This window comes from Bombus terrestris, chromosome 14, assembly GCF_910591885.1.
Source record: "Bombus terrestris chromosome 14, iyBomTerr1.2, whole genome shotgun sequence".
NCBI lineage: Eukaryota > Metazoa > Arthropoda > Insecta > Hymenoptera > Apidae > Bombus > Bombus terrestris.
In genome coordinates this window covers 4,526,751-4,546,499 of record NC_063282.1, presented here as the reverse complement: position 1 = coordinate 4,546,499, position 19,749 = coordinate 4,526,751, and the positions used below count along the sequence as shown (strand labels likewise).

Here is a 19,749-nt window from a genome sequence, read left to right as displayed (position 1 = left end):
TAATGGCCACGGAGGCTCGGGACGGTTCTCTGTATGCGTTGAAACTAATACATCACGACCAGACAGTGTCTCTCTCTCTCTCTCTTCATCGCATCCCTCCCCTTTTTTCCTCCCTTGTAATCGTTGCTCTTATTTCACCGTCCACCTTCTTCGCTCTTCTCTTCTTCTTCGATTTCGCCTCCGTGCAGTGCAACGGTACAAGTTCGAAATTATTATTTCTTCGGTGCGATCGAAATCGACACCTCGATCGCGTCTGATCGCGCGGGTCTTTCTTGGAAATTGGCCTCTGCCCGTCTTCGTAGCTCGTTTTCACGGATCAAATGAAGATATCTCGTACGGCGGAAATGGTTCGACAACCAAGAGAAGTTGGTGAAGCACAGAAACACCACCACCACCGGCTTAGAACCACCGACGGTCCAAGGGTGAATTTTTCATTTTTCTTCTTTTCTTCCCCTCCGGTTAGTCTCTGAACGAGTTGGAATGTATTAAAGGAAAGAAGAAGAAAACGTAGGAAGAGAGGTAAAAGGAGAAAAAAAGAGGAAGGTACAGACGAGAAAGATTCTTTGGAGAGAAAGAGCTTTGCTCGGTCAAACACCCTGCGCGTATAGTTGGCTCCCTATGACTCTGGAGTTTCGAGGAGCACTCCGACTCTATCTGACCGGCCAGATCTCAGCGCTGCTGGAATGATTTTCGAAATATGATTAATTGCCCGACCATGGCATTTCTCCCGAGCTGGACTTCCAAAGCGCGCTTGTCGGAGATTTTTCTGCTGGTAACGATCCACGTCCATCGCCGAACGGGAATACGAATTCCTGGTTTCTAAGACGACCACGCGATCAACTTTTAAGACGGCTGGTCCCACCGTCCAAATGTTATCGGATACTGAACCGACTGACATCGGCCGGTGCTTAACATCATCCTTGAGTCAATACGAAGATTTGATTCATTTAAAACGATATATTTTAATATTTATTTCAATCGAATTTTACAGCCTTGAAGTTAGATATGAATAGAACATTTCAATTGTATTTATTGGAAGAGAAAGTACGGCATAGGTTTCATACTGAAAGGTGCAAAAGTTTTACTACTACGAGTATCAGTCGACTATCTCGTAACAGGTTCGAGAAAGTACTTACAGCTTCCACACCAAGGATACTCAAATGAAGAGTAACGATGAATAGCAAAGGAGGTCGGAATCGATCAAAAGTATCCCACAGCCTGAACAGAGTATCCACGAATCTATCGATAAAGTCCGTATCAACGAACCGACTCCTCGTTCCTAATAGCAATTTCCAACGTAAGAACGCTGAAACGAAGAATAACGGCGAACGGTAAGGGCGAAGGTCGGAATTGATTAAAATTTCGGGGCAAGCCTCGGGCGTTCCAAATCGACGCGCACCCCAATTCAACCCCCGAGTCGCCGCGCCAATTACGAGAGGTCTGGCTGGCGCGAGAGCGAACAGGAGAAAAGAAATTCGAATCGCGGCGCAAATGCGTGCGCCTGGCCAAGAACAAAAGGAGAGAGGCGAAATACGAAGCGACGTAAAAGCAGGCCAAAGGGATAGAAAAGAAAGAGAGAGAGAGAGAGAGAGAGAGGAGAAAGAGAAAGAAAGGGAGACCTTTATCTCCCCACCCCTTAAGCCGCCGCTGGACCCTTACTCCCCCACCATTCGACGAGCCTCGGGCGGGATTTTTAAATTTTGTCACGTTCAAGTTTAAACACAGTCATTTGTTGCGATCTCGGCCGGCCCAGTACCTATGCCTTTTGCCAATGCCGATCTTGTCTCTCCTCTGCGTCGTCTTCTTCTTGTCCCTTCTCCTCCCCCGTTCTCTCTCTTGTTCCCTGATTTCTTGATTACATTCCTCCTTTGTCTCCAGAATTCATAGCTACGCCTTTTTCGTCGTTTTAACACGCTCGCCTTTGACGCTCGTCGAACGAGCTTATCCTCTTCGCTCGTATCTTCATGCAGGCTCGTGCATCGAAATCCACGTTTGTAATTGAGCAGACCGCGGATTTTTATGCAAATTCGTATTTGCATGAAGACAAATGAAAGAACGGAATGGAATTCATGTAGAAATATCTTTACTTATCGAGCGTTACAACGAGTAAATCAACTAATAGCAGGCGATAAAATCGTTATACACGGGGGCACTGATCGCGCCTGTGAATACGAACAAGGGAACGGGGAATCGTTTTTGGAAATCAAATTTTAATACGAAGGAATCGGTGCATCGATTAACAGAGTTCGCGAGAACAATGTTCAACTATGTAATCTCGCTTTTGAGTGATTTATTCGCCTTGTAAATCACGTTTTTGAAGAAGTCTGTTTCGCCGGATTGATTCGATCTACGTTCCCGTAATTCGTGTGTGGCTCTGTCGTCGTTGAGAACGCGATACTCGAAACTTGGCATCTTTTTTCACCCGTCTAAAACCGATCTTCCATCGCTGGCTGGAAATTATGCTATTTCGAAATTATAACATCTGCAACCAGGGACGAATGTAGTTTCGTCGTGGCCATTCGGATCGGACGAGCGCATCTATAGGGGACCATTGTTTTTCTGAGGCAGGTAATAACGGGAAGAGGGTTTAAAATCGATCCTCGAAAATGCATTTCGTTCCTCTCCGTGATCGAGATGGGTTGATTAGCTAATCACGAGCCATAAATCTCTGCACGCGATTCGCAATGTCCAACATAGAGGCTCTTTTTATCGAACCCGATCCAGAACCTGATAAACCGTCTCATCGATAAGCGAACGACTCCGTGTCACGAATTCTTGTTAATTAATTCGACGGAATTACTATCGTGGATCGAAACTACTGAAAAGATAATGACTGGAAAAAAAATGGAATTTGATACAATTCTTATCTAATCTAATCGTTGGTTAAAGTATTTAAATCAGAAAGATGTCTGCAGCTCGTCTATTATTTACTCTCGATCCTCATTTTTAATTGAAAAGATAAATTCACACTCGTGATTTTCCTACAGCCTATCTACCACTAATAGATGGGCAAAAAAGAAATAATAATAAAGCAAGTGCGAGAAAGATTCATGCTGGAAATTGAATGACGACGTCGAAAAAGTCGGAGCAGCGTTCTCTCGCGATTCTCGAAAGCGCGCTTGGGCACCGTGCTCAAAGAGAGGCGAGGATGCAAAAGAAGTAAATAAAGAGGAAATAAAGAGCGGGAGGCAGAGGTTAAAAAAGTCGAAAAAGAAGGAAGAAAAGGGATCGAAGGTTCGAGGAGGAGGAATCGCGATACCATAATATCGCGGTTATACCAGGGTCTGTCTCTTTTCAAATAATTCAAAAACCGGCCGATCGAACATATATTCCTGAGCCGACTCGCAGCTCGCACCGTGTAATTATCGTAGAAGGGCCCAACAGACCCTGAATCGCTGAATGCTCACAGTGGTGATCAACCTTCGACGAACGACGATCGTCGACTGGCCACGCCGCTGTTAAATTGCTTAAACGATAAGCCCAATTATCAGTATCTGCACTAATAGATCAATTATCTTTGCCGAGGGCCTAGCGATCGCGTTAAATCGTTACCGAGAGAGTCAAGAAAACGTCCAGCTTTCTCAAGCGATCTAGAGGCAACAACGCTCGAAACGTTCCAACAATTGCAACTCGAAGACCGATGTAATTTAATATATATCGATGCAGGTTAAAACTTCTACTCGCCGATCTATTTACGACCTATTTAGCGAATAGGTTTCACGGTTCTTTATCACGGCCATTATCGCCATGTAAATCATTCCTCGCGCCGATAATTCATCGTCCCTCTGTCTTATTCGTTACTGTTCATCCTCTGTAGGATTAAAGATGGAACGCGAAAATCTGTAATATACATATATCTTTGACGAAGGAAAAGGAAACATAAGCATTACGCGCGGGAGGTAATACATGACACGAGAGTCTCGTACAGAGACTTGGCGAGCGTCAATTATTCCCACGAAAAGGAAGATTAAATAATAAATACCGGTTGGCAGAGCACGAAACAATGGAAGCACAAGCGAAGCGATAAAATTTCAAGATCGGGCCCGGCTAGAGGGGCAGTAAGAGAAAGACAGAGAACGTGGAGGATCTATGGATCGAGATTTCGCGATTCGCACGATGCCGCGCGGCTACGATCTGTTAGATCATATTATACGTTTGTCCTTTACCTTCTCTTCGGGGCGGTGCAAGGATGCAGCTGCGGCTCCCTTCAAGGTCTTCGCCAGCCAAGATGTGTTCTACACGTGTAGCCTGGCCAGATTACCGTTTCGCCTCTCTTTCGACAGCGATCCCGATCGATCCAAGTCCGCGAATCAGCCAAAGCACGTTCACTGTCAAGAAATCTTCGAAAGGTCGAACACGAACAGTCTGGAGAAAAATTTGTTCAATATGTCTCCCGTGAGAATAAACGATAAAGGATTCCGCGTGGCGGACATTGTTCGATCGTTCGATTAATACGGAGCAACGCGATATATCGACGTTTCCCTGTTCATCGTCGATTTTCATGCTTTTTGTTTCGCCATTATCTTATCGCTGAATGAATTTTGGCCTATTGGTTTACGCGCGAAAAAATACGCGAGTTTCCTTATCGTTAGATCTAGTGATTTCAAGAGGATTAGTAACAATTTTTCACCAGACTCGGCACGACCGATTATCTAATTTTGGACGTAACACGAGAAGAAGGAGTACTTGTTTCGTAGATTACGTTCGGATCTCAATCGCTATCGAAAAATATTAATTTCGAAAGCATCGATTATCGTGTTTTAGATATTAGATACGCTGTTGATTTTTTCACAAAATTTCATAGATTCATCGTCTATAATCGAAAAGCTTATACTTTCGTATCGAATTAGTTGCTCTTCTTTTCATCTATGTTATATCAAAATACACCCTTTAATCATTAACTGACATTAAAATGAGAGAGATCGACAAAATTATCGTCGTATCTTCTGCCCGAAATCTTCATTTGCATTTACGTTTGTTTTCACATTTTGCTCTCCATTCTATAAAAGATTAAAGTACAAACAACAGCTGAAAACGATCTTCGGCCGCTCATTAATAAAAAGAGAAATTCATATTCGTTAACGGAGATGCTCGAAACAGAGGCAACGTGCTCGAGAGAAATATATGAATGGGGTTTTCGATGGGTTTCTCGAAAAAGCGTCTGCCTCCACCAGACGATATTTAAATATAGTACACTAATCTACTGCCTGAGCCCCGGTTAAATCGTTGCCGCGTTTTTCCATACAGTTCCCACGACAATATGGCGTGTATTTGGTGAAAAACAAAAAATTTCTGAAGGGTTACGTTCTTAGAGGCGAGGCTGCAGTTGAATCAGGATTTCCGGCGCGACAAAAACTGCCTTTCCTTTGCGATGCGTTTTCCACGGGAAGGGAGACACCGGTAGGCAGATGGAATTAACACGAAATCAGGTACCGAATGCATCGCCACGTGGAATGACTCGAGACATCCAGCATGTTACGTGGGAAAAGGGAAAGCTCGTGAAGTGGTGTGATTTGTCTCTTGTAAATCGAGTAAATTGGAGGTTGACGTGTTGAGGAAAAAACTTGTTTTCTAAGGGTTAAATAAATCAGGGGTGAATATTTTACGTTTGCTATCTACGTACTTCGCTCAAATTTATTAGAAACGAATTCAAAGTTTCGCAACGAAATTCACAAAAGAAAAAAGATGTGACAATTTTCTATAGACGATTCCATGGTTGAACATTCTAATTTGCCCTCTACGATACTATCGTATCTTTCTACGACTTTTTAGATTGAAATTCAACATTTTAACGTAACACTTGCTGTAAGCTGGTGAGAAAATTACTGGAGGATCTGAAGAAGATCGAACCCTAGTATTCTCAGGATTAAAAAATGAATCAGGAACGTTTCCTCGGAAAAAAAAGAAAAAAAAAAAAGGAAAAACTGTCGATCAAAATCAGTTGCAACGCATTACGAGAATTCACGAAACGATTAAAACCGTTCTCATGCCGTTCGATCATTAGAATTTTCACGCTGCCATGGAACTCTTTCACGAATTCCTGATCGATGAATCCATCGAAGAAAGAGTTCTCCCTTCTCGCTGAAAAATCCCGCGATAGCGATTCGTAGGACGCGTGAAAAAGAGGGAAGAAAAAGAAGAAAAAAAAGACCTAATCGAGGAATTCGAGAAACGAAGAAATCTCGAAAAGGTCGATCCATAAAGGGAGAAGAGAGGTAGAAAAAAGCGAAACGAGCGATCAGGTACGAAGGTAAATACAAACGGGAATGATTAATCGATTCGTGGATCGTAGTCGGCCCCCTGGAGTTTCCCCGATTTCGTCGGAACCCTCTATCGTGCCCCATGCAGGCTGGCGTTTTTTTTTTTTTTTTTTTTTTTTGCGCCGGCCACGGAAATACAGGCGCAAATTACCAAAACAGTATATTCCAAAAATATGCTGGCCGCGTACGACGACCGGAAATTACCGCTCGCAACCCTTGGAAAGCGCCAGAGAAACGCGGGGGTTGCTTGTCAACCCATGAAATTAGCTCGTTTCCCACAACCTGTCACGCCCTCGATTCCCAACTTTAGGCAGAACGGAAGATTGGTAAAAAAGAATTCGAAACAAGAGTCCATACTTGGAAGATATATATAGACGTAGGTGTATATATGGCCCAAACATTCTGGTGTTTTAGAATTTCTTCGACTTTATAATCTGTGATATATTTCCTTGCTGACTCCAATCATAAAACTACTGTGGTCCTCCGTTTTTTATGATCCAATCTCATTCCTATTCATTGTTTTAGCAGACAAAATAAAGGGACTTCATTTTTTATTGTTTTGTCGTTGTGAAATAAAATATTCAAAGCTTACGACGTTGATAAATCTGTTTGCTGGACAGTTAATTAACGTTGTCCTTGCGATATGATCTACCAGTTATTACGTCCTACGTGCTCTCCGTATTTTCCATCGATTTCAACATTTTAATCAGCTCTCAAATCATTCCTAATCTCTCTCGATTAAAAGTCTCCGTTAAAACTCGCGATATTAATTCTGACAAAACAGATCAGTTCCAGGTGGAAAAATTTACAACCGCCAATTACAGAACCTACGAAACGCTTGCAATCCACAGTCGAAACGATCTAATCAAATTAATCGGAATAGGTAATTGCAAAATAGGTACGTGGCTTCTTACGTTCGTTGCAAATTATCCAATTTAGGCATACAACGATCAGGTTTGCTCTGCAATCGTAAAAGTAAAAGCCGAGTGGCGCGAGACGAAATCTCAGGAACACGAATCACCGCGGTATTCCGAAATCTAAAATTATAAAAGAGTGCGATAAGTGGGCCGGGCCATGTGCGCGTGCCTTTCTTAGGAATTGACTGCGAGTCAAAGAGGGAAAGAGGGATGCACGGTGCCTGCTGTTTCTCAAGTCGCTATCTCATCGACTTTGGGTGTCTGAACTCCGAACGCCACCAAAAATGACGAAGACGACGGAGAAGAGGATGCCTCTGGTGGGTGATAGCGCGGCCAAAATTACCACGTTCTCAGTAACTTCTGCTCGATCAAAAGCGACCAACGAGCAAACTGCGAGGGCAAGCCGTAGAATTAATTGAATCGCCTGCTGGGTGCTTGTGAAACGAGGCTTCGAGTGCCACGGCAAGAGAGAAAATTTACAGTTGGATCGGAGAAGCGGAGGATTTCTTGAATCGGAAGAGCCACTAGACCCGGCACGAAAGTGAGAAGTTGGCGCGGGGGTGTTCGAGAGAACGAGGGGAGACGCCTGGAATTTAAAGGGCGAGACAGGGTGCAACGAACTCTCGAACCGTGGCCTGGCTCCAGTGACTTTCGTCTGTCGGAGGGAGATCAATTTTTGGGACCGTGAGACGAATCTCAAGACACGTTACTTCGCTTGTAGCAATTCGTTCACGTTTTACCAACATATCCATTTATGTCCATCCAACATGCCCATTTACCAACATACGCGTTTTCTGATGATTCCAACCCTTGTAGACATTTTTCACGATTGTATCGTATATGTTGTACGAAACATTTTAGAGTTTTAATAACACCGTCATGGGAAATATTTAAATAATCGACCGTCCATTATGTTAATAAAGTGAAACATTCAGCGAGATCATATTCGACGCTTATTATATCCTTAGGGTGATTACCCGCGTTGTATACTTAACGTTTTGCTGCATATGTATTTGCAATAATCACGTTGAAGGAACATAAAACACAATAAAAGTAAGTCCCAATGTAAATAAAAAAAATTCAGCATACGACAAATTTTTATTAAAACAGTGGACAAAAGATATTTGATTAGGTATTTGACATATGAGTTATGCCCAACGTACAAATTCATGACGATCTAAGTATTCCAAATTCTTATCGTTCTTCGAACGTTTCATTCCACGGAACGACTAGCCTCGCAGAAATCAACGTAAAACCAAGAAAAATGGAAAGTGTAGAGGAATAAATAGGACGATTGTAGAAGTCATTGACGAGGAAAAGATTCTTGAGGATTTTTCTTCCTATCTTTTTCTCCGAGACACGTGTATCCATTCAATGCTTCCATTATCTCGGCCTATTTTTACAGTGACTCCTACCTTTCAAAGAGCTGGATCCTTTCGTTTCGTACACGGTTAGATCCATAGACGACACTAAGCCGATCCACGATCCCCGAAACAGGATTTTTCTTTTTTCTCCTCTACCTCTCCTTCTTCTTCAGGCCTCTCCTTTTCTACGGGGCCTTGGTAAGATCTCGGGAATTTCACGCGAGTCACGTTTCGAGCGGGGGATCACGCCTCGGGCCTCTGACTCGAGATTTTTCAGACACTCCGCCCGTGAACCGTCCCTCTCGGCCACTCGAAGTTGTCCGAATTCAATTACCCAAACAACAGAGCCTCGTCCGGCAATTCGGTGACGAAGAGACGCAACGAACATCGCGTCTCCCTCTAAATATTTGCCCGCGATAATGGCTGGCCTTTGAAGTTCGCGTGGGAGCACCACGAGTTTCCCAGCGATCCACGCTCTAACCAACCTCATAGAAGCTTTATTATTATTAGCGTAGACGGAGTACACGAACATTCTTGAGAACTATCAGTCTCTCGGCTATTGCCATTGAAACACTTTGGCAGCTCGATACAAATGGAACATGCCTCGAATAACTAAACAGAACCACCACTTCGGAGAAACAGCTCCACATATACATACGTCTGCAATGTCAAGCAGCTAATACGACGATCGACGTAGCGATTGCGTCGGCTGATTAAAATCTGTCACTTTAGAATTATAAATTTTCTGAAGCTTTTACCAAGTTGTCGAATCTTGGCAGCCACGTCGATCAACTGCATAAATTGGGAAGTAGAAAGTAGGAAAACGATAACGTTACAAGCATTGTCTCTGAAATTTACCATTTACCATTATGCAATCTTGCAATGTACGATGTAGGAAGGCAAGTCGTTCGTTGCCTGAGAATAAAACGTGAAATTTATCAGCTTCTTTCTGAACCTTGATCCTCCAAGTTCTTACTAGACGTAATTTTTTAACTCAAATACATATATTCCTATCTATATATTAGATCGAGAATCGAAATAAAATTATTCAGAATTAGAAAATATATCAGATCGGAATATAAGGCGTCGAGAAACAGTTCTTCTCGTTAACCGCCGCAATGGCGATTCAGTTAAAAAGAATATGAAACAAATGATCAGAGTTTCTATAGAAACTTCAGCCTGGCCAGGCTAAATAAGCAAACCCGAATTTGTCGCCGTCTCTTAAAGTCGTACTCGAGACCTATAAAGGCAATAATATCCAAGCGTCGCAATTTAACCGATCACCCTTTCCGTCTCTCTCGCAGCTCTATTCGAGCAAACAATACGCACGGCCGAGATACCTTTCCCTCCTCCCTTGGCGTTTCGAGAACTACAAGAAAAACAAACTCGAAAATCCCATAAAGCCATAGAACGGCGTGCTCACGGGGACCTATGAGCGCGGGAAATCGTTGGCCGCTGATGCTAAAGCGAGATAAGGACCGCGGATAATATCGAAACTCGAGCGGAACGACGTTCACGCGTCGCACGCACACACACGCGTGCAGCACGCACAAAGCACGCGCGCGCCCGCCTCGAGCCTGCCCGGCGTATACAGCTGTTACGTGGCAGCTGATGGAAAAAAAGGGGTTAAGAACCCCGGATAGTTCCGACGGAAGAAAGGAGAAAACACCGGCAAGAAGCAGAGAAGGGGGCATCGAAGGAGGACCTTTACAGGGACGAAAAAGAGGTGGAGAGTGGGAGAGACTGAGCAAGGGGAGAGAGCAGCAAGATCCATTGAATCACCAAAAGCAGAGGGGTACGAATGAAAGATCTCTCTGAGCAAGCTTCGCGATTTCTGGATTTCCGCGTCTTTAGTAACCCGAGAAGCGAAAACAGTAGGGCAGGTAGGTTCGGAGTAGAAAGGGTGGGATGGTGGGGAGGCCCGAGATCGAGGAGGAGGAAATCGAATATCCCTCCTGTAAACCCTTTGAATCTGTCGCGCTGTTTGAATGAGGAAGGACCAGTTGGGGAAGACGTACAGTTGACAGAGAAAGGGACGAAAAAGAAGAGAAAAGAAGAAAAAAAAAAAAACAAAATTGCGCAAGATGTCATCTCATGGCCATTCTAGAGTTTCTTTCTCTGTCTTTTTCTTTTTTATTTTTCCCCTCTACTTCACAGAGGCAGATCTTGGCTGAACATTGTTCGTCGTCGTGCGTGCGCGTTCTTCCAGATTTGACGGAACCCTCGCGCGCGTTACCTGCTTCGCTCCACCAGCTGTGTTTTCTCAAGGGATTCCGAATTTTCGAACTTACACAACTCGGAGCTCGCGCGTTTCGATGCCGAGGCTCGTTTTCTTTTTTAGCTGGTCCTTCGAGCCGGTTCTCGGCACCCTACCAAAGCCAGCAGTGGCTTTTGATCGGGTTTGACGCTAGATCGTGATACTGTCTGCGCGCGGAGATGCCCGATCCTGCGGCGGAATATCCTGGTGCACGCGGTGTCGGTTTCGTTCGTGGCGATCGCGTTCCAACGGAACGAAAGATCGAGCCAGGATCCATTAACCTTTCCTCCCCTAACTCGTCTTCCTTCTTTTTCTCTTCGCCACTTGCGTTTCGTTGTTTCCACTCCTCGAGATTATTTCCGAAAGAGCTATCGGTGGAACGATCTGACGGTCTGATGGATTACGTTTCACGATTCTGATTTAATAGTTCGCCAAGTAAGAACTAGTTAAATTAGAATTTTATTGTTTCCAACAGTTGATAGTATTTGTGTGGTTAAGGATTAACGCGTTCACTGTGCATGAATGTGAGTGTATGTTACACGTATGGTACCGGCACGAACCTACAACATGGCTTAAAAGTCACGAAATTGTAGCAATAATTCGTACGAGGTATAATGTCGTAGCATATAGAAATAGGTTTTGAATAAAAATGATTTTTTTAGTATATAGAATCGTTTATAATAAATAGACTGATGATATCTATTCGCTACATTTTTTAATCTACGCAGTAAACATAGCGCGTAAAAAATATATAATATGCAAAAGACGATATTTAACGAGCAAGATGAATCTTTATATAAATTCTTCGCGTAGGAGTCTCAATATGTCATATCGATTCTGTATATGGCGAAATATAAAATTGCACAGAATTTCTTAGTCCGGTAATGGTAATACACAGTGAACATGTTAAAAGGAGAAAAAAAAACCTGATAGAAAAGTTGAATGTCCCGTGGCTTTTTCCCATGACTCAGGTAGAAGCGAAGGTACGTATTAGAGAATCCTGGGGTTCCTTGCACAAATCCAGGATCTTGTCTTTCTATTTGAATAAGATTCACCCTGTTTATCATTTTCTACGATTTCAACCCTCAGTCTCACCCTTTCGAGCACGGCTGCGAGACGGGTACGTGGCCATAATACGTAAAAATCCTTTCCCAAGGGGTGAAATGAACTCCCCGCTTCTTTTTTCACCCTTTTGCTCGTCAGTTTCTAACGTCAAATTAGAATTTTGTACGGACCGGCTGGATAAAAATTCGATTTTCACCTGGACTCCGACCCTTTCCTTTCCCTCCAACATCCCCTAACCCCCGGGCACAGTTCGCTAATTTTAAAACGTACAGATAATAGGTTTTTTTTCTGGCCTACAAACTTACTTCGAAAAAATAAGTGCTATTTCGTATCCTCTTACGAATAAACTCGCTAGAAGATTAAAAAGTTATTAAGAGAAACGTAGATATATGACTACATTAGGATTACGTAAAAAAAAGTCAATTATTTTCAAAACTTCTGCAAGAATGACCACATCGGAACGATTATCTCAAAAATGTTTCGTGTCTATTATACGTACAGAGATATATTTCATATTTGTAAACGTAGAAGAACGAAATTGGCTAGTTCTTGATGTATCAACGTAGACTGTTCTCTTTTTTTTTTGTATCAATAAATCACATCAAATTCGCCTTAAGTTTATTTAGATTAGACGTGGTTAAAAATTATTTTTATACCCGCTCAAGGTCTCAATATTTGACTTGTTTACTTCTATATTGATACACCGAATAAGTCTCATAAAATAACTTTAACTCAACCACTGGACGAAACTGTAAATGATACTCCTGGCTATTTCTTTTATTCGCTTGATTATTAAAAAAAATCGTTCCCCTCTCAGACAGCGATCGACAGACTCTCGAGATTCATCAATTTTATCAACCCCGCCAAAAAGAAGAAAAAAGCCAAGAACCTAGAAACCTTGATTCGGAAAGGGAGACCTTCGATGGTACAGATTCACGTGAAAAAGGAAAAGAATCGGTTTCTCTACGGATCGAAAGAAAGTTAGACGCGTGGAATGACAAATGGATTTCTGGACTCGATTATACTCCGCTAGAAATCCACGGGAACCACGTGAGAGATTTGATGGATGGAGAGGCGCGATCATGTGTGGAAAATTTGCGCCGCGAATCGCCGGTTGATCGAACTTTTCACGAATGGTTCGTGAACGAATCTCGATAGAAACGATCTGCGAATCAAAGTCATCGGGTCCTTCTACCCCTTTTTTCTCTTTTCCCTTCTCTTCGTCTGTCTTTTGCCCTGGCCGAGTCTCTGTCCTCCGCCAGATCAACCGGACTATTTATTTTCGGCGTGTCAAAACGAGTGACTGATGACGACACGATGCTAATTCCACCATGTGGGAACCGATCGTTACCAGATCTCATCGCCGCGGAATAACAAAAAGCAGGACCCGTACGATTTCGATCGTGAGATATGGAATCGTTAAAAAAAGGAAAACGCGATCTGCACGAGTTAAGCTTCTTGGAATATTATCCGAGGAATTTTAGCGGTCTCATCTTAATTAATTAGTGTTGGAATTTTCTATGGTAATTGTTTAGAAGGTTAAACAATGAAATTAACGTCAGAAGGAAGCTACTGAACAGGAAAGGAACGCGGCATTTTACAATGATACACCGATTTACGGAAGTATCTGAATCTTTACTGTAGAGAAAGATCGAACATTTTGAAATTGCATTAATACTGTAATAAGACTGTCGCGATTATATCGGTAAAATTTGAAACCTGTTCGAAAATGTGTATGGAAATTGCAAGGTATTCGCTGCAAACGTATGTTTAGTACAAAAGTATGAACGACGATCTTACTACCTATAAAATTACCTACAAATATTCGAGTACCTTCGTGAATCTGTATTTAGGGCGCTAAATGCAAATTTAATTTTACAAAGTGATGATTAAAAAATTGTAAGTCTCACACAGGTGTACTGTCCCTTTGAGCGTCATCCTCGTTAGGTCCGCAAGGTTTTTTATTATTTAATTTGTACTTTACAATTTGTCCAGCTGGACATTTGGTAAATTTTTCCAACTTAATCGCCAAATAACATGTGGATGGGTATCCCCAGCGGGATACCATCTTCGAGTAGGTCCGCAAGTGAGAAGCTTTTCCGCGTTAAACGAGACACGGCCTGTCGATGTGCCCCTGTGCGTTCCAATAATCAGCAACGAAAATACCAACAGAAGAGAAGTTATTACGTCAGACTGTTTCAAAAACATGCGCGTGGATACAGAAAAAACGAGAATGATAAAAGAAGGGGGGAATCGCATGCGAGCACTCCCTCGGCGAAAAATCGTAAAATACAATTTGTTAAGATAAACAGATTGGTCCATAAACTCACGAATTCTGACGAATTGGCTGACAAGGGTCTCCATTAGTCGGTGTTCGAAGGAAACGGCGATGAGCGTGACCGAACCCGTCGAAGCATCCATCAGATGGTGGCGGCCGTCTGAAACAGAGAAGAAACGATCAATTTCTCGGTGAGCAGTAAAATGCATGTTATTTCTCGTAAAGTGGCGTCTATCCGGGGGAAAAAAAAGCTAGCCAGCTTCGTGTGTTGTTTACCGGATGGAAGAAAAAGGCAAGGATACGTGAGGATCCGCGCCGGCAGAGAGAAACCAGAAAATCAAATATTGATTCTCAGTTATGAGCGTGTAAAGCGTCACGCGATGCCGGGCCGCCTTTATTAAGTGATTACTCTCATTAGCTTGCACGCGATGCGCTTTGTGCCGGCCGTTACAAGCCGATGAGACACAAAATGGCGTTCACCGTTGCTCCTCCTTTCGACCACCAGCGAATCCAACGTTCGTCCCCGAGACGTTTCCACGGGAAATTCGTCGAACGAAACTCGAAACCTACCACGAAATTAACCATCCGACGATGTTCAACGACAATCAGCAACAACGTCTCATCGTCGAGAATTTTGCTCCATATACGATCCCCGTTACGTTCTCATGAAAAGCGATTTCCTACCCTTTACGACCTATGCAAAATTGATCTTCCAAATGGAAGAGCAGACGTTGCATCCCTTGTCACCCTGGCTGTGATCCGAGGACAGCTATGGGCGTCATTAAATACTCGAAGTGGAAGCTCGTGCTCCGAGCTATCTATCCGTCCGAGAGAAAATGCTACGTATTTATTATGCGTTTAGAAATTTACTACAACTTCGGGGATAAGCGCGTTTTGGATGATTTACACTTTCTTCTATGTCCACGCTTAGATTGTTTACCATCTTTCGAAGAATCTGACCGAATCGTACGTCGTTGATACATAGTTGTCAAAGTCTGTACGATGTTACAGTTCTTGTGTACGTGCATGAATATCTCAATAGCGTAGCTTCGCTGGAAAAATGTACAATCAGAATAATTTAAGATTTTCACTACTTTTCGAGTGAAAAATTTAGAAAGAACGACCCTCGACGAAAAGTTGAAATTAATAAGAACTTCATTTCGAAAGTTCGTGAATAGAACTTCGTTGGGAATGTAAACGATTCAGAAAAGTCACTTCTCCAGAGAAACACGCTTCATCCGATTACGAAGTTGCAGCTTCTTCTACTCCATAGTTAGCCAACCGTTCGATTCTCGATCGTTTCCCAAAGTACCTTAAAAGAGCGTTGCATTATGATGAATTACAGCATCCAACGAATGCTATCTAACGAATCCTATAAATAATCGTATCGATTGGGTCTTTGATCTTACCGAAGGGAGAGTTAGAATTACGTAAGAACTATTGGCAGTTTCGATCTCGTACATGAAGCTACGGCGACAGTCGAGGAAAGAGTAAAAAAGAGGGAAAACGAAGCGTGTATCGACAGAGTTCATCGATCGACCCGCGAACTGATTAGCCCGAGGAACTCGTGTGCGGCTCTGGTCGGCTTTTTGCGCGACGATTTTCACCGCTGCTTATTTTGCCTGTCTCTGTCTTTCTCTGTTTCGCGCAGAGCGAAGCCGAGGTCCCTCCTCGTGTCCCCTCTGTGTGTTTCACGATCGAAACGACGCACGCTCTTGTCCATTTGCTCGTCATGGTTTGAATTCTTACCGACCGTCCGACCGGACGACGAACCAGCCATTTGGAATTCGATCAGAAATACTTAAGGTGGCGTCTGCTCTCCTCTGCCTCCTTTCTCTCTTTTATTCCCTGCCGTTCTCTTCGTCTTTCTACCGGCCGTAAGTCACCAATCAACCCCCACCAAAGGCTTCTGGACGGCGTCGTTCGACGTCGGTGGACGCGCGGTTTTGGCCTCCGCTCTATCGAGGCCCCCAGCTCACCACCGATTCCAAAGGCTTCCGAAAGAATTTAAATTAAGCCAGCCTGGCATATCGAACTGGCTAAAATTAATTGATTTATGGACGCGGCGCAGTTCGACTTCTACCGATGTTTAGTCCGTCTCGCGAGGACGCTCCGACGGTTCCGGATGACGGCCAATTACCGGCCAACCAACGAGCACGCGCAAGAAAAATCGGTCCACGTCGTGTCCTTTCGCGTGGATACGATCCAGATCCCAGGGAGCATTCCTCTTCTTACCGACGCCACTTCGTCAACGATCGCCAGCTACGATGCTCGAAAGCGAGTTCAAGATTTGCACGATCGAAGGCAGCAATAAGGAAGCAGCTCCACTTTTCGGTAATTCGAATGAAAATCCATTACTATGATTATTAATCGATTATAGTGTGTCGGCAGAAGCGATTCGATTTTGACTGACTGTGAGATGGTATTTTTCGGTTCGTTCGAGATTCTTAAAAGTGAAGCTGCCTTCTCGTCACGGCAATCTCTTCAATCGAGGAGAAGTTTATAACAAGGAGACAGCTCCGATAATTCGCACGTGTACGTATTTCAAAAGTGCTACGACTCGAAATAATTCGATCGTTTGTTAGAGGAACATCAAAACCGTCAAATGTGGTGGTATATTAGAAAAGTAATATTTGACCATTGTTTCCTGTATATTTAGTAAATGATTTTTTTTTTTTTTTTTTTTTTATACACGATTCTTCCTGTTTTACTGAATTTGGTGGGAAATGTCGTTGTCTCCTTATTGTAGCGGCCCCTTCAATCGAGCTGTATGCCGTTGTTCTCTTTTTTCTTATAAAAATCGTTATTCATCGTGGGTGACGACTGTAAGTAGTAGATATTTTATGTGGAAAGAAAACACGTGTTTTAATGAGAGGCGATTCCGTGGACGAAACGGATACTTTCGGTGAACCTCGTCGAATACTGATTGTTTTTTCCGTCAAAAAGAGCCCGTGAACTTTCGATGAAAGGTGGAAGCTCATCAATAAGTTATGCACGCGTGCACATTGCCCTTTGAAGTGCCGCGCTCCCGGGCTTTTAACCTCGCTCAATACAATTCGACGAGTTGAACGATCGAGGAAACTACGATTCGAACGCCGAGAAATTTCCGACAGGTAGCCACCCCCGATCGTTTCAGTGGCGATACGTGAGCTTGTTTGTAATGATTAGACACCAGATGAGTGAATAATCGTATATTTGGAAAGCGGAAACAGCGTCCCAGAAACGTGAATGTAATAGAAAATTTATTCGTTCGAGTATTTAACCGTGTTGTTTACCACTTTACCACGATTATAGCATTATTGAAGAACAAGGACGATATTGTTGAAAAATGATATTTAAAATTGCCAGACTATCGGAAGCGATGAAATTTGAGTGCTAGCGCCACCTGGTTGGTTGAAATTCGTCACTCAAAGGTTTCTTTACGTCTACCTATTACAGGGGTCTGTTATCCTCCAACTGCTTTGCACGGTGAGTATTATCTGCTGGTAAAGTAGAATTCACAGGAAATTATGGAATATAGTTTCAGTTCGATCATCGACTGGTTTGATTTTAAACACCATCTTCTAACGACCTCTAAAACATACGCATTCGATATCGAAAATTGTGTAGAATACGTAATCATTGACTAATAATAGGATTGCTGTATACTCGTCTGTGACGTAATTGACGTAGATTGGAAGCGTTTGATTTTCGCGTTATTACCATTCACCAAACACAGAATAGATGTGACGTTAAATAGAACCTCGTGTTGCACGTTCTGAAATACCGGCTTTGAAGATAATCAGAGTGCTTTTCACGCCCTCTGCAATTTGTAACATCGCAACGATTGTAATTCTATAGTCCATTTGAACGAGCCCGGTTTATTCAAATACACAGCAAAGATAGAATCCGATCGTATATCAAAGACAAATTACAGACGTTATTATATAGAATAAGTAATTAAATTGATAATTGATCTAAAACGATACTCTAACATAATCTTATACTAGCAAGTAAACAGCTGAGTGTGCGAAAACATATTAGATGTATTTATTTAATAATTAATCGTTGAACAATAGTATATGCTTAGAATTGATTTATGTTGTAATGGAAAAATCACTTTTCATAACAACGATAAAAATCGCCCCCTTTCGAGCAACCTTCTAAAACCTTGTCAAGGGTATATCGTCGAATATATACATGAAATATTCGATTCAGCTATTTTTGATTAAACGTAAAGATCGAAAAAGACTTTCCCTTACTTATTAGCGATTTAATCATTAATTTATAACATTGAAGTTACTAATTTATGCGCGTGTCACCTTTATTTCGTAGATATGTATCTCGTGTGTATTTGTGCCATTGAGTAACGTTCCTCGTTTGTGTTGTCACACAATGTTATCTACGAACGATAAATTTCATGTTTTCTATTTTGCCAGTTCTAAATTATTTAGGTAAAGATATTTATGTTAAAATGTATTTCTTAAATATATAGTGACAAAGAATATTCCAGTATCCCTGTATTATCTTTTTCCAATTTATTTTGAAATTTAATTTAGACCTATTTTACATTACGCGATTCGGACGGTTTATTTCTATTAGTTTCTCAATTTTAATTATAATTCTTACTTTAATTAGTTTCTTACTTGGACTCTCATTTAAATTCACTTAGAGTTTGTAATATTTCACGTTGCAATAAGTACGAATTTGACTATGAATACATATTAAGTTTTGCGTTTGCCTGTGCATAAGATACATACTTGTTAGGGCACATAAACTTCAGCTTTAAGTAATTTCAAGCATAGTATTAAACTTCACTATGTAGACCCACGAGCGTGAAAAGAAATTAGACTTTGATTTCATTCTCCACCGCTTATTCCTTCAGTATTCCTTGATTTTATTAATACGAACGATAAAATAAATCTTAAAATAAGTGCCCGTTTTGTTTGACTGAAATATTGACTCTCAAAAAATCAGAGGTTTTTTGGTCTCATGGATGACCGTGTTTTTCATAATGTTCCACATTTATTCTATGGCATACAAGATCGATAAAGTTAGAATATAAAAGTAGCAAAGACTATTTATAGAGGCGGGTTGTACAGAGTTTACATAACTTTTTATAAGTAGTTTACAAAGAATTTCAAATAGAATTTATCGATCTTACTATCGGAAGGTACACCTTCCTCTTACCATCAACCAGTACTAAAAGCACCGATATCAAATGCACAGGGAGAGCAAGGATACACGAGTTTGTACACTGATTAACAAAATACATTAGCAAGTAGTTGGCAAACATTTCGACGCAGCTAGCCACCAAGAGGAGCAATCCGTCTATCAGCAAAGTTTTGTCGGAGAGATAACTTGTTCGAAGGACTCGAACTCGCCATGGCAACTCGGTAATTGTAGTTAACGCAATTCCCGCGCCAGTTCGGACGTCTTAGGCATAACTTTGTCAACCGTGAGGAACGAGAGCCAGCTAATCCTATAGCAAACAAGAGAAACCTGTAACAAAAGATCGGTAACGGGCCCATCCGCCACCTACAGGCTATGAAGAACCGTCGTCAGCTCAACAAGTTTGCGCAGAGCAAAGGAATAGGACACGTATATACAAACACGTTAGAGTCTCGTA

At 42.2% G+C, this 19,749-nt stretch overlaps 1 protein-coding gene across 1 annotated transcript in view; it reads right to left on the bottom strand.

Moving 5' to 3' along the window:
- Positions 1–19,749, bottom strand: part of LOC125386307 — a 114,780-nt gene that overhangs the window by 36,639 nt on the left and 58,392 nt on the right. Inside the window, exon 2 of the mRNA XM_048411979.1 lies at positions 14,194–14,301. Coding sequence (XP_048267936.1) covers positions 14,194–14,301 — 108 coding nt within the window. The remainder of the gene's footprint in view (positions 1–14,193; positions 14,302–19,749) is intronic.